The following is a 25,365-nucleotide window of genomic DNA, read 5'->3' as shown; positions in this document are numbered from 1 at the left end:
TTTACTTCAACAAATACTTAATTGACTTAAATAACTCTAATTTTCTCATATTTAAATATACCCGCTGTCCTTTCATGTCTCTCCTGTTGTGTGCTAATTTTACAGTCATGGGTTTACCATCATAATATCTCCCATCACATCGTTGTCTCCTTGACAGTCCTCCAGCCTTCTGTCATTTCTCTCATGAGGAGCCGGAGCTGACCTTTTCGCCAGGATGGAGGTGGCCCTGTCTGGTCCACAGACCCTCTCAGAGCCCCTCAGGAGGGGGACACCTCTGCCTCTAAGCCAGCTGGTGGAGGAGAGCAGGAGCAGAGCCAGCATCCCCAATCATCTACTGGAGTCAAGTACATATTAACCATGACCTCTGAAACCTTCCGATAGGCTCCATTAGCGCTGATTTCTCACAGCAGAGATGCCAAGTATTTAACCTTACAGTAGCATTCAATTTGGCACCCAATCTCCAGTTTCTTTAGTTGTGGTACATCCTCTCCCTTATCAGTTGCTGCTTAGTTTGGGCTCAAAATAGTCGATATGTATGTTTTATATTATATATATGTGCATAACAAACTTCTTTTCAGTTGTGAATAAGTCTGAATTTAACATTTCATTTTTTTTCTTTATAGAAATCTATGCCAAACTGAAAAGCAACAACCTGATCGAAGCAGAGCCTTCAGTGCTTCACTTCAGTGGGTTTGAGCTGGGGAAGGATTACATAAAGACTGTGGTGAGGAAAATATTGTTAATTTTGAGATTCTTTACCATCAGATATTTGAATTCGACATTCAAATACAGGCTAAACGTCACTTCTAATGCACTGTTTATGAGTTACTTAAGGAAAAAAATAGTTATGAGCTTTTTGCTGATTTTCTTTCAACTCTTTGTATGAAATATAAGTAAGTACAAGACAATAAAGACCACACAGTGGGTTCCAAGAAATAGTATGTTTCAAGTACACTAGTTTTAGTGCTTAATGTCTCTTCATCAGTGTCTGCTATATAATTGCGTCAGTAAAAGTTTTTTCCAAGATGCAATAGATCTAGGTGTATGATTAATCAATTTGAGGAAACTTTTAAGAAATCAAGTCCAAATTCACTGATTCCAAGTTTCTAAATGTGAATATTTTCTGGTTCCTGTACTCCTTTATGACAGTAAACTGATTATATTTGGGTTGTTGACAAAAGTAGACATTTAAAGAGGCCATTTCTGGGCTTTGAGAAACATTGATCAACGTTGTTCAACAAAAAAACTCTAATTGATGTAGAAAATACTACATACAATGACATTTTTAGCCGACAGTGGAAATCATTGATAGTTTTTGTAAAAGACACCATACTCTAATTGTAATAGGTGACACCACATTTGAGCATGAATACACAATCTATTATTGTGTTTGGTTTAGAATTTCTCTCAATAGTAAATGAACTACAAGCAGATGAAGTTGCTATTCTCTTTTAAAAAGTCTTAAAATAATTGTAGAAATGTAATCCCTTCATAAATTCTCCTAATTTCATTTCCATCAAGGCTAAATTAATTTTAATTGAATGGAGACTGATTTTATACCATATATGCTCGATGAAGCACTGTAAGCTGTATGTAAGCAGCAGGAATATGGAAATGGTTTTCTCAAGTGCCCGTGATTGGATGGAAATGAATTATTTCTTTTCTCTCCCTTTTCTCCATCAGAAACTAATCAACATCTCATCTGAAGTTATGAATATTCATCTAATTCCCACCCAAACCAAGCACTTCCAGACTACTTATACCAAAAAGGTATTTTTTGATACATTTTTTTACATTACAAATTGCTGACCTGAATATAAGATTATAACTCCACTTGTCCATGAGTGCAATCAGTGTTCTTGCTCATGATTCAACCTTGTTTCGTCTCTTTTGCCTCAAGTATCGACTCATCCCAGGACTCGCCTACACGCTGAAGGTCGGCTTCTGTCCTGATGAGTGGCGCTACTTCTATGACTGCGTTCGCATTCACTGCAAGGTTCGCACTTTTTATTCCATTGTGGGTGCTCTAGGAACTTTGCAATGACATTATTAACAAACACTGAAAAGATACAACTACCCACTCTTGTCTTACATCAGAAAGGGTCTAGAGGACATTTAAACGAACACAAGGAGAAACTCGTAGCTGCTTTAACTCATCCCTTGTGATACTTTAACATGTTTACTCTGAGACCTCTTCTTATCTCTGTGGTTGTTTCTCCCTCCATATATTCACCTTCATGTTTTCTCTCTGTCTTGTTCATTCAATCCGCCCACACTCTTTCCTTAAGGGGGAAGAGAACCTGTTAATTCCAGTTCATGCTTACCCTGTCATCGATGACCTGCACATCCCTCCACACATCGACTTATCAGCCGTACCACTTGGACAAAGGTGTGTGTGTGTATGTCTGTGTGTGTGTGTGTTGTGAACTATGATGAACTGTTTTTTGACCTCCCATCTGCCTCAGGTCTTGCCTGTCTCTTTGTATTCTTCCATATAGCCGATCATGCTTCCATTCACCCGCTGGTGTCAGATCATAAAAAAATAATCTCATCTCAGTTTTTTCCCTCTCCTCCCCTGTCTCCAGTGTTCGCCACGCTATTCCTTTGAGATGCAGCTGTCCAATTGACTTTGAGTTTCAGGTGTTTGTTATTCAGCCACATGAGGCTTTCTCCGTCCACCCCCTCACAGGTAAAGACTTGTCATCAATCATTTAATTTGATATCAGAAAATGTGATAAAATGGGAATTCGACATGTATATATAAAGTTATTTTTACATTTATAGTTTTTTAAGAATATAACCCAGAAGAAAGAGCAAGTGTGCTGCGCTTTCTCAAAACCTCACAGCGCTACACATTGTGTTTTAAATAAGTCACTACAGGACTTGAAGGACGCCTCCATTTTCCGCATGCTGACATTAAGCAGTATTCATGTTCTGGGAAGCATCACAACACATGGCGGAAAAAGCACTTGGGGTCTGAAATACAGCTGTTTTAATTCCTGGAATGAGAAGAGATACAAATGAGTTTCTCAGTTTGGAAATGCTTATATTCTCTCCTTTCTATTTGCACAAAAACTGGATCCATTTACAACATGTACAGCACATTATGTGTAAAAAAAACCAAACAAAAAAAAACACTCACAGGAGCCAGGAATCATAGTTAAGTGCTGTATAATAGCATGTTGTTTGCACATCGGTCATTTGTCATAATCAAAGTCAAGTACCCCCATTTAGAAACCCATTTGTCATATGTTAAATATGTTCATTTCAACTGCTGTTCAAGTGACTATTATTCAACCCTATATACTAAGATAATTTAACGTCCAAATGGTTTCTAAACGTTTGTGTTGGGCTGTTACATTGCATTTAGCTATTTCAATCATTTGTTCATTAATTTTGAGAGGGACAAGGATGCAGACAAGATGGCAGACCTCCACCAGAGTGACCTCAGTAGCTGAAAAGGAAGCACTAAACTTTACCAGCCAAAGTTGGTCTTTTTCGTGTGTGTTTTGTGTGGAGATCTGCAATGTATGTGTATGTTGTTCACATATGGTGCACATGGTGGGAGAACTTCTTTGAAAAAGATTTTTGCAAGTGTTGTTCATCAACTTTAACATACTGAAGGACCCAATAAGGCCAGGTCTACCTATACAGTTGTGCTCATAAGTTTACATACCCTGGCAGAATTTATGATTTCTTGGCCATTTTTCAGAGAATATGAACGATAACATAAAAACCTTTCTTTCACTCATGGTTAGTGTTGTGCTATAGTTTTTTATTATCAAACAACTGTGTTTATTCTTTTTAAATTATAATGACAATAGAAAGTACCCAAATGGCCCTGATCAAAAGTTTACATACCCTGGAGGTTTGGCCTGATAACAGGCACACAAGTTGACACAAACGGGTTTGAATGGCTACTAAAGGTAACCATCCTCACCTGTGATCTAGTAACCATCCTCACCTGTGATCTATTTGCTTGTAATCAGGGTGTGTGTATAAAAGGCCAGTGAGTTTCTGGGCTCTTGACAGGCCCTTCATCTTTCATCCAGTGCTGCACTGACATTTCTGGCTTCTAAATCATGGGGAAAGCGAAAGAATTGTCAAAGGATCTGTGGGAAAAGGTAATTGAACTGTATAAAACAGGAAAGGGATATAAAAAGATAGCCAAAGATCTGAAAATGCCTATCAGCTGTGTTCAAACATTAATTAAGAAGTGGAAACTGAGGGGTTCTGTTGAAACCAAACCACGGTCAGGTAGACCAACAAAAATTTCAGCCACAGCTGCCAGAAAAATTGCTCGGGAAACACGGAGGTGGATCGCTGATGTTTTGGGGATGTGTGAGCTTCAGAGGCACAGGAAAGATGGCAAGATGAATGCAGCATGTTATCAGAAAATACTGGAGGAAAACTTGCACTCATCAGCCCGGAAGCTGCGCATGGGACATACTTGGACGTTCCAACATGACAACGATCCAAAGCACAAGGCCAAGTCTACCTGTCAGTGGCTACAACAGAATAAAGTAAAGGTTCTGGAGTGGCCATCTCAGTCTCCTGACCTCAATATCATTGAGCCATTCTGGGGAGATCTGAAATGTGCAGTTCATGCAAGGCAGCCCAAGAATTTACAGGAACTGGAGGCTTTTTGACAAGAAGAATGGGCAGCTTTACCATCTGACAAAATAAAGACCCTCATCTACAACTACCACAAAAGACTTCAAGCTGTCATTGATGTTAAAGGGGGAATACATGGTATTAAGAACTGAGGTATGTAAACTTTTGATCAGGGTCATTTCAGTAGTTTCTGTTGTCAATATGATTTAAAAAGAGTAAATACAGTTGTTTGATAATAAATGGCTTCACCCAACCACTTACCATGCATGAAAGAAAAGTTTTTGTGTTATCATTCATATTCTCTGAAAAATGACCAAGAAATCATAAATTCTGCCAGGGTATGTAAACTTATGAGCACAACTATATATATATATATATATATATATATATATATATATATATATATATATATATATATATATATATATGTATATATATATATATATGTATATATATATATATATGTATATATATATATATATGTATATATATATATGTATATATATATATATATATATATATATGTATATATATATATATATATGTATATATATATATATATATATGTATATATATATATATATATGTATATATATATATATATGTATATATATATATATATGTATATATATATATATATGTATATGTATATATATATATATATGTATATATATATATATATGTATATATATATGTATATATATGTATATATATGTATATATATGTATATATATGTATATATATGTATATATATGTATATATATATATATGTATATATATATATATGTATATATATATGTATATATATATATATATGTATATATATATATATATGTATATATATATATATATATATATATATATATATATATATATATATATATATATATATATATGTGTGTGTGTGTGTGCGCGCTGGGATAATTTTCACCCCAAATATAACAGAAGTTTGTTTCTTTCAACATAACAGCTGCAGGGTTAATTTGAATTTTGACAACAGAGGATGCTCTAACAGTGTTAAGGATCATTTTCTTTCATCAGCAGCTCACAGAGCTTTATTCTATTGAATAAACATATATATGTTTTTAATTTATATGCTACTTCAGAACAACATGCTTTTCAGGTGACATCATCAGACTGCAGACGTCCATCTTGCAGAGGTGCAGCCATCTTGTCTGCCAGTTGCTCTTGCTAATTTTAGCTGAATTCAACCGTTTGTGACCATTTATTAGTTACTACTAGAAGATAACTCTTTCAACTCTCTTTCTGGTATGTTTCACTAAAAATTTTGACTGTTCAGAATATTAGCTGTCTTTTTTGACCATGTATGCAATACTTTTCGCTAACTATTGAAATTCTTTGTCGTATGCTTAGCCAACAATTTGAATTATCTAGAACTTTCTCCTGAATTTTCTGTTGGTGTTTACTCATTGCTATTAGCTAACTGTTTCAGTTCTTTTCCCAATATGTTTAGCTAACAAATTTAACATTTCTCCAGAACTTTTAGCTGTCTTTCTTTTGCCATTTTATTTATTACCAGTAGCTAACTGTTTCAACACTTTATCCAATACTGTTAGCCAATACGTTCAACTGTTTATCCAGAACTTTTAGCTTTAAAAAAAAAAAATGCTCATGACTCTGAGCTAACTAATTCAACTCATTTCGAGTTCTTTACACTAATAGTTATAACAGTTTCTTACTTTTAGCTGAAGTTTTAATGGCCATTTTGTTCATTACTATTTTGCTAGCTCTTTCAGTTCTTTTTCCAGTATGCTTAGCTAACAATTGTAAAGTTTCTCCAGAACTTTCTGTCTGTCTGTTGGTATTTTATTTATAGTAGCTAGCTGTTTCACTGCTTTATCCAATACTGTTTGCTGATGTGTGTAACAATTTATCCAGAACTTTTAGCTACATTTTTGATTATTTACTCATTACTACTTCTAAAATATTTAAACACTTTGTCCACTGTTTTAGCCAACAATTTTAGTATTTTAGAGTTAACTTTTAGCTAACTTTTTTGGTCATTTATTTAATGCACTTTGTACTTCAGCTTTTTATCTAGTACTTTTAAATTTCTGTCAGCTATTTATACATTATTTTGAGCTAATCATTTTAACATTTTATTCTTTATATTAAGCTCATGATATCAGCAATTTTCATAGTTATTTATGCTTATTTCAATCATTTATCCATAACTTTTAAAAAATAATCTCTGCTTTTTCTCATATGGTAACTAGTTTTTTTTTTTTTTTTTTTTTTAAACTTTAAATGGCAACAGATGGTCTTGTGTCTTTGGTTGGGTTTGGAGTATACTGTGTATTCAGCAAATTATGGCTGGTATTTAACTGCAGAAATATTTCTAGTGTACAGGCAACCACAGTTGGAAACCGCTGACTTACACAAGCCGTTATTGTGTTTTTTCTTGCTCCTCCAGGTGTGATTCCAGCCAATGGTGAGGTGAAGATCATTGTGACCTTCAGTCCTTTCCAGTATGAGACGTCTCAAGTCACCATACAGCTCGTCATTTCACAGTTCAACACCAAGCCTTACCTCTGTACCATCAGTGGGAGGTGTGAACCTCATCCAGCACTCAGGTAGTAGAACATTGTGTTAAAATATTTTGGCAGATTTCTGTAGTTTATGATGATCGATTAAAGGTGCATAGACAGCACTGATAGCAGTATCTCAAACCTGCAGTCACCAGGAATGATTTGTGTTAGGGGTTACGTGCTTTTCCTTCACTTTACACAATTTACTGTCCTGCCTTTACTATCTTATCTTACTGCGCTATCTCATACTCATCTACGCATTCAATAAAAATATCAGCTTGAAGTACTAACAGACAGAAATGTTGCAGTTACATAAAAATGTGAAATTATTTCACGTTCAGACTTTTTGTCATAAGCTGCTATATGCAACTAATGTAGCTCTTTGCATTGGTTTGCTTCACTTTCCTTTCATGAGTGACAAATATCCCGAATAATCGCATGATGAAGTGAAACTTTTTAATTTTCTTTTGCTGCTCCTTGATAAAAACATTTCTCAGGTTGTATGAGAAATCTAACTACCAAATGAAATATGCATTCAGCTAGATTCAGTGGAAATGTTCCTGCATGTGGAATACAAGTTCCCATTTATTTTTTTAGCTAGTATAAAACCTAATACTTAATTGTGTTCCCATGTGAAGGAGGGTGCTATCCATCATCCAGCAGTAGCTTCATCCCCTCCACTGTCTGGTGTTATCTCGGCCAAAAGTTAATAATTCATGAAAATAGCTTGGTAGCTGGTGCAGTGATATCAAGATGGATATGCTTCCCAATGGATGTTTAGCATATAAAACACTCTCCCTGTGTTTGTTGTTTCCCACAGTGGAACCAAATAAAAGATGAAATGTGTGCAAGGGAGAGATGAAAAAATACATGCCAGAGCCAATGCTTTTCCAGTTTGAACCAGTGTCTAACGCTTGCTGGTTGCTCAGTGTCCGTTGTCTGACTTCTCTGACATAGATAGGCTATTCTTAATAAACAGATACTGATCTTTTTAATATGTGAATGCTTCTGAGTTGCATATTCGACCAATCTTATCAATCTAATATAGACGCCCTGCAATAAAATCCTTGAATAAATCTAATGAATCTTTGTGACAGTTTTAATGTCCAGCTCTTGTTAACACAGTGTTCAAGAGGTGTTAAGTAAACTCTGTGATGATTTACAGGTATAGTTTGTGATATTGTAGTTTTGGACTGCATTATAATATATTAAAGTTTGTTTTAAACTTACTTTTTAGAAATGTTTTGTCCTCCCACATTTGCAAAAAGATGAGGGAGACACCGACACTAAGAGGTTTGACAGGTGGACAAATGTTAAGATAATTAAAATTCATAATCTAACTTCTGACCTCATTGCTCAGTCTCCATGCCACCCCCACACCCTTCAACTCTCTAGTTGTCCATATATCATTATGTAAACACCCCCAATTTGGAGGCTTTCTTACTCAGCGAGGAGAATTGATTCTGCAAAGATTCCTGTAGAGAACCTGTGCCCACTTCACCTGTTAAGCTAAGCGTTCTATTACATAATGGAAAAAGCAAATATTTATTATATGGTTGGATTGTCAGTGTTTAAGTTGGTGGAATCAAGTTTGCAACTTTTATTCAGTGCTGTAGGTTTTGCTCAGTTTTTCAACCATTTAACCATTTCTTGCAGCTAAATTCAGCTATAATTTCCTCATAACTACTACAGCTTCGCACACAATCAAGGCACCAGACTAACATTTAACATTAGTTGTACAGGTACACCTAAATAAAGAAGTTAGGCTTATAATTTAGGTGCTCCCAGAATATTACATTTTAAAAGCTAGATTAACACATATTTTGTACATACATCATGCAAATAATTGATAACAGGAATAAATGTGCAGTTTTTTTTTTCCTAAGGATGATCTCAAATTTAAGTTAAAGGAAGGGAACTCTTTTTTGCCGATAATGTTAGCAGTGTTACATTTATTGTAATTTGTGATTGCTCACTGCTTTTGGCCAGAGACACACAAACAGACCTGATAAATGCCAGGTGGAACTGTTGTTTGAAATGATGCGTGGTTGCACCTGACAGACTTTTAATAACTCGTGTGACCAAAATGGAGCGCTGATTATTTCAACTGCTTCATTACTGTTGCCTAACAATTTCAAACGTTTTAGTCCCTTACTTTAACCAAATTATTTCAGCAGTTTTTCTCCATCAGCTTCTTGTGTTTATCCACTTTTGAAGCCATTTTAAATTTTTTATCTGTTAAATTGAGCTGCTTTGACTGTTTATGCACTGTACGCTATTTCAACTTTACTTTTAGGTAACTATTTCAAAAATCTATTTATTTTTTTTGCCCAACGATATTACAATTTTGCTTCCAGGTATTTAAAAATATGATTCATTAGTTTTAGATAACTACCTATTACTCTGAGCTGATTTATGTTTAACTCAATGTTTTCCATTTTCTTTGTTCCAGTAATTTAAAAAAAAATCATTTAGTATTTTTTTGAATTTATTTTTATTTTTTTAGATGTACTTACAGTTAGTTGTAAAAATATCAGTAGCAGTCTGCAACTGCAACATAATGATGATTCTGTTTTGCTTCATTACGTGTAATTTCATTTGTTCATCTTTCTGCATGATAGTCAGCTGGAAAGAAAGCCGGGTCATGGAGATGCAGTGTCTGCAGAATACAAAAGATCTTCACCTGTTGCCCAAGTGCCTTCTCGAAGTAAAACTAAACACAGATCAACAAAGGAGGCTGACAAAACGAAGGTAGAGGACTGGTCAAGTTAACGTCATATTTGTTATCGTCTCATTAATCACAGTATGTCACAGCCTTGCGCAAAGTATAATAGTAGTGTGTTAGTGGACACTCTTGATGAGTAAATGTTCTCATTTATCTGTTACCTAAATGTTCATTTTTACATAACAACACAAGAGAAGAATGTCCCTGTTTATTTCTTATTTTTATGAAGGCTTTTCTGGTTGATTTAACAACAGTTGATACTTTTTTTACACTTAGCCTTTTTATTTTAGATATTGAAATTATACTTTTATATTTTTTCCACCCCTAATACTGGTAATTTATTTTATCCTTCATTTGTTGCTCTTATTTCTTTGTCTGTCCTGTAGAAATTGAGAGAGCAGGCTGATGTTAAGTCAGCACTAAACCCACCAGTGGATGTTTGTACTCCTGCAGGGGTGGCAAAGATGCTGATCAAAGACACCAGTAAACTCAACTCTAAAGACCTGAAGGAAGGTAAATGCAACAGACTGATCTTACTCTGCATGCATGCCACTTCATCAAACCTGTTGCTGTTTCACATAAATGAACTAGGTTGTGCTAGTTCCTGTAAGTTGTGGAAGTTTCATGCATGTTGGAAAATTATGTATCATGTCTCTGATTTTGTTGGCTTCACTTCAGCCATATCCTGCGGCAGTGTGGTAGGACCGTCAAACAGGCAGATAAAGGAGGCACTCTTCATGAAAAAAGTCCAGCAAAACGTGAAGGCAGAACAAGCCAACCACCTTAAATGGTAGGTTAAACTAAAACATAAAACAAAACTTTAATTCTCTGTGAATGTTTCAATGGTTCTGTTGCATTCACTCAATGATATATTTTTGTTTGACCCAGTGCTGACCAAAGACCAAAAAAACCCCAGAAATGACCAAGATTCTTTTTTTTTCTGCTTGTAGTATTCGTACTATGAGTGAGAATGCTAACAGTAACTCAGTGTGAGAATTCTGCTGTTGTTTGTTTAGTGGGATTGGTCCTGTTTATACATAATTTAAATACACAAAACCTCATGATTCAAACAGTGTAAACACTTTTAAGTCTCCTCTTCCATTGCTGCAAATGCAGGATCTTATTTTGTAATGTCAGTGCATACAGGGTGAAACAGTAGCTTCTTATCTTTTCTGTCATTTATAGAGGCACTTAGCTTTTGAATCACCGTGTACTGCACGGTGTTTTACAGCAAGAGTCCAAGAAATAAAATACTTCTGAACTCTGACACAGAAACCATGTCAATGCATCCACAACTGCAAAGAAATAACAGAATTTCCCATCTTGCAGTAAATTACAATTAAGAGGTTTTATAGAGGTTCATTTTAGCGTCCTTGTTTTTTCAAAAATGCATTTTTAAAAAAAATTTATTGCTTTTTTTCAATGTGATGGCCTAATTACTACACATGTTTATTGCTCCAAGGCAAGTTCATCTGGGTATGGACCCCATGCCAGTGCAAACCAGGAGGCAGATAGTGGAGGAACGAGAGGTTGCGTTGCATGAGTACATGGTAAGATTTTTCACTAAGTGTAGAAAAACAGAAACACTCTTCCTATTAAGACTCAAGCAGAAAGCTGTTTTCTAAATCTGGAGTGAGTTAGCCTATATTTAGATTTTGACACGCTGGAGAGTACGTGTGATTTTGACCAACTAACCTCCCGTTATCTCCAGAACACCAACATACACATGTTCTTTTCACCTCACAGAATATCATTGCCTCATGACTCTCCCTTTGTGGCCCCTATGGCAAACCTTACACTCCCCCACAGAGGTGCACCTCTCAGTTTGAATAACGCTCATCTTAAGTGTACATTGTCACTGTATGTAGAGCTTAAATTGTCTTGCATCTCTGGCTTTACTGACTTTCAGTCCTTGAGGGTCTTCATTTTTTAGCAAATGCAGCTACAGAGAGTAAAAACCTCCAGGACACTGACCCTCAAAGACCGGAACTGAGTTTTGGTTTGACAGGATTATTTTTCACAGTGTGTGCAAATCCTCCTTGCTCTAATTATAGTAGAACAAATTTTCCTGTCTTTGTTGCAGTCGATGTTTTCATGTAATGCCTTTCGGATTTTCCCATTTAACTCAACTTGACATTTACCAGATGTGCTGATAATGAATCACTTATGCTGGACTCTGTTGGCATACCAATGTCATAACCCAATTCAGATGTAACATTATTGGCTCACACTATGATATTTGGTCTGTGAAGAACAAAATCCTCCTGCCTCTGTGAATGATTTTGAGTCACTGTGGAAATAATGCAGACTCATCCAAAGTAAAATCATTTGAAATATGAGTGTGTTTGTGTGGATGTCCCCAGAAAGGTTGAACAGTTGACAGAACTCTCACAGACATTTAACAGCACTTCCTCCCCTACCTCCTCTCCTCCTGAGCTGTTTATAATGCGCACACACACAGAAGCATCCTCTGCCATATACTCTGTGTTTTTACAACCTCATATCTCCACACTTTGGTATTTTATGATAAATCTATGATAAGATTTGCTACCATCATCTTCTATAGGTCCTCTTTGGAATCTTGACTAAAGGCCACAAATAAAACAAAACAAAACAAAAAACAGATAGAACTTGCTCCTCTGTTTGCATCAGAGTGACATGATTTCCAGCTTTGAACATGATTTATTCCATCACCCAGACTCTGCTGGTTAAAAGTGGGAAAGTTAAGTGAAAGTTTTATGTCACAGAAGTAAATCGTCATTCGTTTTTCTTCCTGGGACAAAGAGAACACTTTATTTTCAACTAAAGGATTCCAAGTTGTTCTTCCGAAAAACATGCTGGGTTATTTTATTTCCACTGGCTTTGCACAAGCCATCATTGCCTGGGGGTGTCTATTTTCACTTTGATTCCAGTCTCCCTTTCTCCATTTTAGCACATTTCTTTCCAATTTTGACACTGCCAAATTATATAGTGTGCATACAGAAGGAAATTCATGACATTCTGTTTAATTAAAGAGAAGCAACACAACAGTAAGGCTTTAGTGGCTGAAGATACCTCTGGATTGATAATGAGCTGTATGGTAAAATAAAGTAATGTTGCTTTAGTCTGCTTTCAGAACTGGCATTGATAGTGATGCTTGAGACATGACACTGATGGCATGTCAGTTGGTCGGTTTACCGCTTTGCTTTGGGCTGCAGAATCTCAGTAATAATTGAATAGGGTTATACTAAATACGTTTCAGAAGAAATGCTGAAAACTAATGGCTTTCCCATCAGCTTCGGCTGCCCTTTGTGTTTAATGCAGTTTAGCAAATTAGAACTAAGATGGTTAATGTTGTAAGAATTACACCAGCACAGGGACATTGTCATTGTGAGTGTGTTGCTAGACTGACATTCACATTTAGCTCAAAGCAGCGCTGTGCCGAAGTACAGCTTAAAAGGGTTGTGACTATGACTGTAGGCTAATGGTTTTTGTTTTAATACTGGCTTTTTTACAAATAACATCTCTGTATGCTTTAAAGATTGTCATCATTTACTGCTAACGGACTTTGTTGTAGGTAAAAAGGGGAGATGTGATGCAGGATGAAGACTTTGCTGCTGGACCACCTAGACTTTCCTCCAAGCGAGTGCTGCGTGAAGTAGGACAGGTACATTTTTTCTTTTGTTAACTTTCGCAATTCATTCTTTTTTGCCTTGCTAATAACATCCATCCATCCATTGTCTATACACCGCCTAATCCTCATTAAGGTCGCAGGGGGGCTGGACTCTATCCCTGCTGACCCTGGACAGGTCGCCAGTCTATCACAGGGCTACATATAGAGATACACAAGCACTGTCACATTCACACCTACGGACAATTTAGAATTATTATTAACCTGAGTATGTTTGTGGACTGTGGGAGTAAGCTGGAGTACCCAGAGAAAACCCACCCATGCACAGGGAGAACATGCAAACTCCATGCAGAAAGATCCCAGGCCCAGGCTGGATCAAACCGTGGATCTTCTAGCTACAAGGCAACGGTGCTAGCCACTAGCCAATGTGCAGCCCTTGCTAGTAACATGGAAATGAAAAACTCAGCACAAAAAACATTGTTATTTTCCAATAGTTGCTGCATTGGTAGGTTGAGGCTTTCATTGCTGCCAGTATGCAAACTACACATGGCATTCCTTTCACTTACTGGTGGTTAGAAACAATAACCGCAACAATTATACAGCACTTGATTAAGTTTGTATTTGTATTTTTTCCTTTTTGAGAAAAGTAGCCGCTGCCTTGCCTTCTTTAAGCACCGCTAAGAGTTAGGTTTATTCTTCTGTTGCATTTTATGGTGTTGCTATGAAGACATTCTGCTTTTGTCAGATTTTTGAATTAAAGTAAATTTTTGATATTCTGCAGCCACACTCTGCGATTATGATGCAAAAAACGTCATGCATGCTGGTATCGTTGTTAAAAGGAATTAGTGATGAGTCACCCTCATGTGTGAGTCATACTTCAAGAGTAGCCTAATTTTACAGATCATCCTTACTACTATACTAAGATATATATGTGTGTGTGTGTGTGTGTGTGTATGAAATTTGTGGATCAACCTTTACAACATCAGAGCATGTATGTAGGATAGATTTTCTTTAATTCTTTTTTGTATAAGAGGAGTTTCACTCCAAAAAGATGTCTCTCATTGGCCTTAGATTAAACAAAACTGTTTAACTGTTTCTTACAGCCCTTTTCCAATTTATTTCAGCCTAATATTCACTTTTTACTATTCACTGTCCTTTGGCATTGAAATACTTACAGCTGAAACCTCATGAAATTCTACTTCATGGTTCTCTTCATATGTACTTAATGTAACTATGCCAAACGAGCATATGAAAGTCAGCAATGACTGTCTTTCTAATCTCCTCCAGGCCCCTGAGGGAGCTCCATGCTTCCAGTTTTACTCCAGTTTTCAGTGGGAGCTGAGACAAAGAGCCCTCAGACTGTTCCAGCAGGCAGCACGCAAGGTACATGCACCCAAGTACTATAAAGACACTGAGGTACATGTACAAATGCACACAGGCATGAAAATATGCGTAGATGCACCAGAACATCTCACACATACACACACTTTCCTTCTCCTTAAGGAAAGGGCTCATGTCCCTCCGGCCCTTTCACTTTAGTTCAACCATGTGTGTTTCCCACACTAAATGTATAATTTTTTTTCTTACAGCATGATTAAATTTTCTTATGTGAAGTGCATTCCAGTAAATGAAATCTCACCTCATAGTTGTTGGCACATAAAGTAATGCTGACTCAAGTGTCATTAAAGTCTTCAGTCAGTGCTTTTTGTTTCGTTATATTTAGAAATATATAATACCTGTAAATGGGTTGAAATGTGCATTTCCCTACTGTTATGTGGGGTAACAAATCAAGATACTCTGTCGTGAGTTGAAGTTGTTTTATTTTCAAAAAAACTTGTCTGGATGTGGGTTTGTCAGACTTGCCAGTTTTAAAGCTTAACGGATTAAGACTAAGTTGAGAATTATCATTCCATATGAGTAAGTTCTGGCTTTGACTGAGAGAAACAGATTGTTTTCATATTAAGGCTATATACAGTAGATTCAGAAACTACTGAGACTCCGTCCCTCTCTGCACACATGTATCTTTATGTCGAATGGATTCAGTTAGCGACAGGTGTGATCCAATCAAGCTTTAAGCACATTTCAGTGATAATTAAAGCATCGAGGATCCACCTGCCCACAGTGAGGGATCTCAATACTTTTGTTAATGAAAGATTTCTGTCTGAAATTGCACTTTTATCCAGTTAAAATTAAATCTGTTGTCTGGTTCTGCTGTTCCCTCTCAAGAACTCATTACGGAATAAGGTAGGTCTAAAAGTCTTTCAAGTCAGAAGTTAATTAGAGTTAAAACGACCGTATAATCTTCCTCTGACACCTCCTGAGATTACAGGTATAAATGACCAGTAACTTGTGCATAGAAGTAACCTCCCTGTGCTCATCTGTGCTCTCCAGGTAGTGATCCGATGCCGCATGAACCGGCGACTGGTTTCTTTGAAGAAACTGGCAGACAGTATGAAGAACCTTCCCTCGGCACAGAAAGGTTTTGATTATCCTATGATCTCCTCATTCAAATATAATCTCATTATGCCATGTCAGTAAAGCATGCTTAATGGAATTTATTCCTAGAGGTAAAATTGAAATGAAATCCCTTCAAGTGACTCCGAGGTTCTTAGAACATATGTGCAGGCCTCAGGAACAGGGCTATGAATATAAACATTGAATACTGAATATCTGTAGAAATGAACAGTTTTTTTTTTCAAATATCCTGTTTTATTTATGTCACCTTTTTATGTTTGCTTCAGCTGCAGAAAAGATGAGCAACCTGAAAATCTCTTCAAACAGAGTCTTTGCATCTTCTTTCCCCATTTTCACTAATGAAGAAGACCCCCTGGTGAGTATAAACCTGCCAACACCAAACTGAAAAGATAGTGATTCTGAGTTGTTATAATGTAATCCAAGAGGAAGGGGATCCCCTTCCTCTTGGACGTTTCTCCCTGCTGACGTCTGACGTTACGGTGAGCGTATTGCGTCACTTCCTGTTGTAGCGCTGTGTTGTGTTCTGTGACTGTTGTAGCTTATCCACTCCATCTAATTTGATATTCATTAAATCTGTGTGTAGCGGTAATATTTGAATCGTAACATACACTCGTTTTCTTCACGCACCCTCTCAGTACTTAATTCTAAGCTAATCTGTTATCTCTGTCCGCTAGCCTAGCACTTAGCAGTTAGCATGGCTTCTCCCTCTTCCTCTCCTTCTCTTTCCTGCTCAGTGTGTCACATGTTTAGTTACTCCTCTGCCTCCTTTAGTGATAATGATACCTGTAATAAATGCAGTCTGTTTGTAGCTTTGGAGACGAGGCTCTCTGAATTGGAAGCGCGGCTCCGCACCATGGAAAACACCCCGCTAGCTGTTAGCCAGGCTCCCTTAGCCGGTGCGGACCGCAATAATATAGCTGCTAGTGTAGCTTCTGCTAGCCGTACCCTAGCAGCTCCCGAGCAGCCGGGAAGTCAGGGTAGCTGGGTGACAGTTCGTAGGAAACGTAGTCCTAAACTCAAGCCCGCTGTCCCAGCACACCACAAACCGCTTCACGTTTCTAATCGTTTTTCCCCACTCAATGACACACCCGCTGAGAAACCAACTCTGATCATTGGCAGCTCCGTAGTCAGAAACGTGAAGCTAGCGACACCAGCGACCATAGTAAAATGCCTCCCAGGAGCCAGAGCGGGCGACATAGAAGCAAATTTGAAACTGCTGGCTAAAGATAATCGTAAATACAGTAAGATTGTTATTCATGTCGGCGGTAATGACACTCGGTTACGCCAATCGGAGGTCACCAAAGTTAGTGTGGCATCGGTGTGTAACTTTGCCAAAACCATGTCGGACTCCGTAGTTTTCTCTGGACCCCTGCCTGATCTGACAAGCGATGATATGTTTAGCCGTATGGCATCGTTTCGCCGCTGGTCGTCTACGTGGTGTACTGCAAACGACGTTGGCTTTATAGACAATTGGAGCTCTTTCTGGGGAAAACCTGGTCTGATTAGGAGAGACGGCATCCATCCCACTTTGGCTGGTGCAGCTCTCATTTCTAGAAATATGGCTGATTTTATTAGAACTCCTAAAGCATCACAACCCAGAGTTCAGACCAGGATGCAGAGTTGTAGTCTTCCACACCTCTCTGCAGTTTCCTCTCAGCTGTCACCCTCCAGTAAATCACTTAGCTTTATTGAGACTGTGTCTGTCCCCCGACCACCAAAATTCAATAAATTAAGCAAATCAAAACTAAACAAAAGACATAGTAACCATAAAAATCTAATTAAAATTAATACCACTATTTCAACTGAGCGAAGAAACAGGACAATTAAATGTGGTCTGTTAAATATTAGATCTCTCTCGTCTAAATCTCTGTTAGTAAATGATTTGATAACTGATAACCAGATTGATTTGTTCTGCTTGACTGAAACCTGGTTGCAGCAGGAAGAATATGTTAGTCTAAATGAATCAACTCCTACTAGTCATACTAACTGTCATGTTCCTCGAATCACGGGCCGAGGAGGAGGAGTGGCAGCAATTTACCTCTCTAGCTTAAAAATGAACCAGAGACCTAAACCTAGTTACAGTTCATTTGAAAATCTTACTCTCAGTCTCTCTCATCCAGATTTAAAAGCTCAGAAACCAGTTTTATTTGTTGTTGTATATCGTCCTCCTGCTCCTTACTCTGAGTTTTTATCTCAATTCTCAGACTTTTTATCTGATTTAGTGCTCAGCTCAGATAAAGTCATTATTGTGGGTGACTTCAACATTCATGTTGACGTGGACAGTGACAGCCTTACGACTGCTTTTAATTCAATATTAGACTCAATTGGGTTTTCTCAACATGTAAATAAACCAACTCATAGTTTTAATCATACCCTTGACCTCGTTCTGACTTATGGCATAGAAATCAAACAGTTAACAGTATTTCCCCGGAACCCTCTTCTTTCTGACCATTTTATGATAACATTTCAATTTACAACAATAGATTGTATAGGAGTTAAGAATAAATATCATTACAGTAGATGTCTGTCTCACAATTCGGTGACTAAATTTAAGGAAATAATACCCTCTCTATTTAGTCCAGCACCACTTACTGATATAATGGAAGGGAAATATTATAATTTTACCCCCACAGAAGTGGATTATATTGTTAATAATGCTGCAGCCTCACTGCGTACAACACTTGATAGTGTTGCACCTGTAAAAAAGAAAGTTCTATCTCAGAGAAGACCTGCTCCTTGGTATAATTCCCAGCTGCGGACTTTAAAGCAGGCGTCCCGAAAGCTGGAAAGGAAGTGGTACTCCACTAATTTAGAGGAAGTTTATGTAGCTTGGAAAAAAAGTCTAGTAATTTATAAAAAAGCTCTTCGTAATGCCAGGACAACATATTATTCATCTTTAATAGAGGAAAACAAGAACAACCCCAGGTTTCTCTTCAGCACTGTAGCCAGGCTGACAAAGAGTCAGAGCTCTGTTGAAACTTGTATTCCTTTAGCTTTGAGCAGTAACAACTTCATGAGCTTCTTTACAAATAAAATTATTACGATTAGAGAAAAAATTAATCTGGCCCTTCCTGCAAATGTCACAGATGTATCATCGAGTACAGATACTTTAGAATTGGCTGTAAGACCAGATGGATATTTAGAATTTTTCACCCCCATACATCTCTCTGAACTCATTTCAATAGTTTCTACATCCAAACCATCAACATGTCTTTTAGATCCTATCCCAACTAGACTGTTCAAGGAGGCTTTACCTTTAATTAATTCCTCAATGTTAGATCTGATTAATCTCTCTCTAGTAACAGGTTATGTACCACAGGCTTTTAAGGTTGCTGTAATCAAACCTTTACTTAAAAGCCCACTCTAGATCCAGATGTTTTAGCCAACTGTAGACCAATTTCCAACCTCCCATTTCTCTCTAAAATTCTGGAAAGAACAGTTGCAAATCAATTATATGAACATTTACAAAGGAATAGCCTGTTTGAAGAGTTTCAGTCAGGCTTCAGAGTGCAGCTGATCCAAAACGCTGCAGCCAGAGTACTGACGGGAGTTAGCAAGAGAGATCATATTTCTCCTATATTGGTTTCTCTTCATTGGCTCCCTGTTAAATCTAGAATAGAATTCAAAATCCTTCTTCTGACATATAAAGCTCTTAACAACCAATCTCCATCATATCTTAAAGACCTGATAGTACCATATTACCCTAGCAGAACTCTTCGCTCTCAGACTGCAGGCTTACTTGTTGTTCCTAGAATCTCTAAAAGTAGAATGGGAGGCAGAGCCTTCAGTTATCAGGCACCTCTCCTGTGGAACCAGCTCCCAGTTTGGGTTCGGGAGGCGGACACCCTCTCTATTTTTAAGACCAGGCTTAAAACCTTCCTTTTCGACAAAGCTTATAGTTAGGGCTGACTGGGTGACCCTGACGGGGTGAGCTGGTGTTTTCATTTGCACAACTGACTTCCCCTCTTGACGTCCCTTTAGTTTGCCCCTAGTTATGCTGCTATAGGCCTAGGCTGCTGGGGAACCTCTCTTGATGCACTGAGCCCTTCTCTAACTACCTATGTATTTACTATATATACCATTATTGCATTACATTCACTCTGTTTCTTTCTGTGTCCTTTCTCCGAGTGTCCCTGGTCCCAGAGCTGGATGCTGGATGCTTCAGATGTGTGGCTGTGTTTTATGGTCCTTGTGTCCCACCCCCCCACCTCTCTATCTCTACCCCTCTATCTGTATCCCTCTATCTCTGCCTCTACCCCTCTATCTCTACCTCTCTACCTCTTCTGTCCCTCTCAACCCGCCCGGCCAGCAGGCAGATGGGTCCCCCCACATTAGAGCCGGGTTCTGCTCGAGGTTTTTTTCCCTGTTAAAAGGGTGTTTTCCTTGCCACTGTCGCCTTTTGGCTTGCTCTGGGGGTCAGGCATATGGGTTCTGTAAAGCGTCTCGAGACAATTTGACTGTAATTGGCGCTATATAAATAAAATTGAATTGAATTGAATTAATCAGCTGCCTGTTGGCGATTTTAACACTTCCTTACATCGTGACATTAAATTCTAAACTAACTTACTGGGAGGTGACATCCAGAAGATGAGAAAAGTGAGAGCTAGCTATTGTCCTGCAGATGACACAATTCTCATCCAGTATTTTCTGTGAAAGATATCTTTGATCTAACGGTGGAATCAAAGAGGAAGCTCAGTTTTCGGCACTTTGATTACATCTTTCATTTCACAGGTGTCCTGCCGCGAGAATGGCCTCAGTGTTCAATTGAACAAATAATGCCATTTGTTTCCTTGATATTTCTAGGCTCATATTAATTTGGTGGCCATGCCTGCAGATCCTATTGATGTGACTGTGACAACACACGTGCCTTTCTTCAAGCTTCAGGTAGGTATTTACTGCTGCAGCTGCTCACCTCAACATCACACTGACAAAACATATATGAGAAGTGATGATGAACCCATTTAACCAGTGCTTCTTAGCCTTTTTGGCTTTTAATCCCCCACAAAAGTTAGTGTCTCCTTCGTCACCCCAATTTTTCCATTTTTTTATTGGAAATTATGCATGTTAATGTCTCATTGTACTCTGAAGTGAAAGCATAGAACAAACAAATGAAGTTAAAAAAATCTAAATAGAAACCAAAATTTATTCTACACTCATCAAAGTCATCACCTTTGGCAGATATTGCAAGCTGTTGAAACTTGTCTTCAGATTCTATTGTGGTTTGGGTCTTCCAGACCTCTTCCTGTCAGAGTTTCCTCCAGTTTCTGAGTGCCTTTTGATAGTGAAGAAACCTGTACTCACTGACACCTTGACATTCTTCACAATTTCTCTGTAGGAAAGACCTACATTTTTAAATGTTATGGTGGTCTGTCTCTCTTCTATTGTTAATTGCCTTTTCCTCGCCATTTTTATAGAAACACACTACTTTCTGCAGTACAATACTGTTCAAATAATGCTCTGGAGGGTATGGTGCCACGGTGTGTTCCAACACTACTTCTATGCAGACAGAGGGAGTTGTAAATAATCATGAAGTTGGGACACATGTAGGATTTGGTAGCACCAGCTTTCAAGGCTTGATCAACTTCTATTGCTGCAGAAAGGCTTTAAGTTGTTAACTCATTTCTTGTTCTCTGAAAAAGGCATTTTTTTTTGTATAATTCTGAAATTTACATTATTTTTCAATTCTGGATAACCTTACCTTAATTTTTAACCTCTGGCACCTCACCACTTACCTTCATACCATTTCAAGTTATTCGTTGGACTTGAACTACTTGAATTTCAATATATAACTGGAAAAATTGGGGTGTTCTAAAACTTCACAGCATAGGGGGCATGTTTTTCCCTTTCTTAGTTGAAAGTACATTTTGCTGAATACTGCTGTACTTTTTAAGTTTGAATGAAATAATTATATTTACATCGTTGCCATGGTAAATCATCTTTACTTCCTCCACTGCTGCCTATCAAGCACACTGGATAAAAAATGTGAAAATGTGTTTTATTCATTTTGTTTGTAAAATATTTTCCCACATTTCATATTTGAAGCATTTGACCACATATTTGAATGTCTCTTAACCCTCTGAAACCCTAAACCCACTGGTGGGTTTGAAAGGCATGTCGTCTGTAGAAAACATAAAAAAGGAAGAAGAAGGCCATCATGACAGTATTTGTCATGAGTTTGTCATGTGAGGTGAAAACTGTAAAAATAGAAAGAATTGTCCGATTATAAACTTTCCACAGGTCCCTGAATTACTCATTTCTGACACATCATTCAGCTGGGAATCTTCACTACATCAAAGCTTAAAATGGTGGTATTTCACCAAAATCAATTTGTTCTGAATGTGTCATTAAAAAATCTACAAAAATAAACTGTGTGCAACAGGTTCTGTAATAAAAAAATAATTTGCGCTTCCTGGTGCAATTGGGAAGCTGTAGTTGGTCTTCACACAGAGCAGATAGGAAGCAAGTACGGGAGGGAAAAGTGCAAGAGTAAAATCTCCAAAGTATGTAGAATTGCCATTTTTCATTTGTTATGACTTATGATTTAAGTTTGTTATACTACACAAAACACATTTTTGTCTAGCAGTGTTTGTACTGTTTCCACAGAGGTTCAAGACTTTATAGTGTAGTAAAAAAAATTTGCCCACCATGAGTTAAAAATGATGTAGGAGAAAAACACAACCGCAAATTGCTTGGGGTTCAGAGCTTAAATAAATGTTTATTTTTATATCTTGACATAGATTAAGAACCAGAGTAGCTTCACAAAATAAATATTTTAAAAACTTTTGTTTACTGGGTGAAAAAAAATGCAATAATAAAGACATGTGGGTTCCTCCTTTGTTAATGTCCAATCTGTTCTGACGTTATGTTCTAATCATGCTTTCTAGGTTCCTCAACACTATAAGCTTATGGGCTACAAGCTAGTGTCAACTTGGGAGGCATTTAACTCTTATATTCCCAACACTTTGGCTCGGCCTCTTCGCACTGCAACTCTGGTAACTGTGCAGCACCTTGACTAAAGCCAATATTTATTGATTCATGATTTATCACCTAATATATTAGTCCACTCATCCACTTGATTGCTCTCTTTTGTTAATCACCTTTCAGGACAAACTTGTGTCTGATGAAGTCAGAACTCAATCTCCCAAAACAGTGGAGCCCAAAGCAGAAGAGGAAGAGCAGCATGAAAATGAAGAGGATGACATGGAAGCAAAGGAGGCCACCAGTCTCTCCTTCAGTGCCCCTGAAGCTCTACTCAGACCTTTCCCAGCAAACCCGCTCAGAATCTTTGTAAGGATTTGATTTATCACTAAAAGTCAAGTCTGAAATAGAACTTCAGATGTTTTTCCATGTATGGCCATATATTTATCTTGTTATTTTATGACTTAGAATCCAGCTCCAGGGCTTCAGGCTTGCAAACCAACCCCCAAATACCTAGAGAGCGATTTGGAGTTCCACTTATGTCCTCTGCCCAGGTAACAAGAGTCATCCTCCGTTGCATTAACCCTTTATTACCAGTGAACTTTTAAAACAACTGTGCAATCTACATGCAGGTACACAGTCCCTGAGAGCAACATGTGTGGCATAAAAACACAAACACCCCACACTGAGAAGAAGTGTCTCAATCACAAGGTACTTTCCTTTCAATCTTTGTAGTTGAAATTTGTTTGGAATGCTTTTGTCTTATCCTTAAAGCACTTGACTGTGATCTTTTTTCGGTAACTAATATTTTTCTGATGGGCTCGAGTGTGTGGTAATAAAAACCGACATTTATGAAACAAGATCATTTCAGTTAAGGGTACTGTTGTGTAAATATCCTTTTATTTCTACCAGAAATTGTTTGATATATTGAAACATGACTTTTTTTATTTCTTGACTAACAACAGGAGATGATCCCAGGGGTCATGAAATGGAAGAAGTTTGATTCGATCACCTTGAGGTGTCTGTCCAAACAACCTGCTCTCACCAATGACTGTGTCCCATGCAGGTAGGTCAAAAACCTAAATGTGTGTGTGTGTGTCTGTGCTGTGCTGTGCTGTGCTTGGTTCAGTTAGGTGATGTGATAGCTGAACCTCAACAGAGCTGCTTTACAGTGTGAGCTGTGGGGTGAAAAGCCTTTTATCTATCTACTGACATCACTGGAAAGCAGCTGGAGTAAGCCACCACATCACAACGTAGAGCGTCCTGTTGTGCAGACTTCTTTTTTCCATCTCCTTTGCTGAACAAGTACAATGGCTTCCTACTGAGAGGAGCCACCTAGAAGTTAAAAGAGGGGGTATATTCACCCAGGAGGCCCCATGTAAAGCCACCTTCATGTGCAATAAGTCGCTGAGAAGCTGCATCTGGAGTATCGTGGGATTAAAAAGTACTTGTTTATGGTAATTGTTTACAGAGTCGAAAGTGGATGTGGTTCACTTCCGCTGGTCATATCTTTCCAGCCTGTGAAAGCATTTGAACTTATGACCCTTTGGTTGCAAAACGTAACACTTTCACAAACTATATCAATACATAAAATGATATATTTGGCATGCAATCTCACTTACAGGAGAAATTAGATGTTTTATATATCAGCTACATAAGATTGGTAAGACTGAGACTCATGTTACAAGTTACTTGAGTTACTTGGAGTAGATTTTATCCTCTCTATGCCCTCTGTCAAACCGCCAAGACACAGCATCAACATTTAACAGCTTGGAATTCCATTCATCATCTCATACAGAGTTATAGAAACATGACTTCTCAGTCTTCCAAAATAAATATGTAACAGTCACGTCCACACAAGTGCCAGCACCTGCCAGGTTGCAGGATGTCAGAATGTCTACTTGTAATACATCCAGCTGAGCTCATTTTACATTCATAGAGTTGAGGGAGATTGATTGTACAATATTTTGCACTTAATGCAGCTACTCTTTTGGATTTTCAGTACTAGGTCTGATTTGATTTTCTTTTTTTTTTTTAGCTTTTGTGAAATGAACTGCTATTATTAATGTCCTATGAGGATGTTGATAAAATAGCCCCTAGTTTTTCACTCTTAAATCGGTCTTTAGTTGAGTAGTTGAGGTTATTTTCTGACTCATTCACTCACTGGTTTTATCAAAACAATGACACAAATACACATTTTTACTTAACTGGAATACAAATGACCAACTTTCAGTAGTTTTGATTTGAAATGTTATTGTCCAGCCTGAATTCCAACTTTCCAATTTTATTTATTTTAAGATAAAAACATGATTTTAAACCTTTAAAATCTGTCATCTTAAATGAATAGATGAAACCTCATTATCCTCAAATCTTTCTTTCCTATAGTACTGTTGCATAGCTCAAGTGTAGTCTGTCTGTGTGCCTGTGTAGAATCTAGGTCATGCTGTATGGAGTCTTCACTTACATTGTGAAAT

At 37.5% G+C, this 25,365-nt stretch overlaps 1 protein-coding gene across 8 annotated transcripts in view; it reads left to right on the top strand.

The window, feature by feature from the left end:
* Nucleotides 1-25,365, top strand: part of cfap221 (cilia and flagella associated protein 221) — a 90,892-nt gene that overhangs the window by 4,252 nt on the left and 61,275 nt on the right. For 7 of the 8 annotated variants that reach the window (XM_055008415.1, XM_055008413.1, XM_055008408.1 and 4 more), the window contains 21 exons: nucleotides 158-344; nucleotides 624-724; nucleotides 1,684-1,770; nucleotides 1,901-1,996; nucleotides 2,289-2,389; nucleotides 2,586-2,689; nucleotides 7,049-7,208; nucleotides 9,785-9,914; nucleotides 10,275-10,401; nucleotides 10,567-10,678; nucleotides 11,351-11,438; nucleotides 13,445-13,534; nucleotides 14,786-14,881; nucleotides 15,890-15,977; nucleotides 16,240-16,328; nucleotides 20,777-20,857; nucleotides 22,858-22,965; nucleotides 23,078-23,260; nucleotides 23,360-23,445; nucleotides 23,524-23,602; nucleotides 23,857-23,957. In XM_055008415.1, the coding sequence (XP_054864390.1) occupies nucleotides 215-344; nucleotides 624-724; nucleotides 1,684-1,770; nucleotides 1,901-1,996; nucleotides 2,289-2,389; nucleotides 2,586-2,689; nucleotides 7,049-7,208; nucleotides 9,785-9,914; nucleotides 10,275-10,401; nucleotides 10,567-10,678; nucleotides 11,351-11,438; nucleotides 13,445-13,534; nucleotides 14,786-14,881; nucleotides 15,890-15,977; nucleotides 16,240-16,328; nucleotides 20,777-20,857; nucleotides 22,858-22,965; nucleotides 23,078-23,260; nucleotides 23,360-23,445; nucleotides 23,524-23,602; nucleotides 23,857-23,957 (2,237 nt within the window). In that variant the 5' untranslated portion in view covers nucleotides 158-214. Of the gene's footprint in view, nucleotides 1-105; nucleotides 345-623; nucleotides 725-1,683; nucleotides 1,771-1,900; nucleotides 1,997-2,288; nucleotides 2,390-2,585; nucleotides 2,690-7,048; nucleotides 7,209-9,784; nucleotides 9,915-10,274; nucleotides 10,402-10,566; nucleotides 10,679-11,350; nucleotides 11,439-13,444; nucleotides 13,535-14,785; nucleotides 14,882-15,889; nucleotides 15,978-16,239; nucleotides 16,329-20,776; nucleotides 20,858-22,857; nucleotides 22,966-23,077; nucleotides 23,261-23,359; nucleotides 23,446-23,523; nucleotides 23,603-23,856; nucleotides 23,958-25,365 lie in introns of all 8 variants that reach the window. The other variant, XM_055008411.1, reaches the window with a different exon arrangement.

The sequence above is a fragment of the Amphiprion ocellaris genome, chromosome 24 (assembly GCF_022539595.1).
Source record: "Amphiprion ocellaris isolate individual 3 ecotype Okinawa chromosome 24, ASM2253959v1, whole genome shotgun sequence".
NCBI classification, from domain to species: Eukaryota; Metazoa; Chordata; class Actinopteri; family Pomacentridae; genus Amphiprion; species Amphiprion ocellaris.
This window is presented reverse-complemented; position numbering and strand designations above follow the sequence as displayed.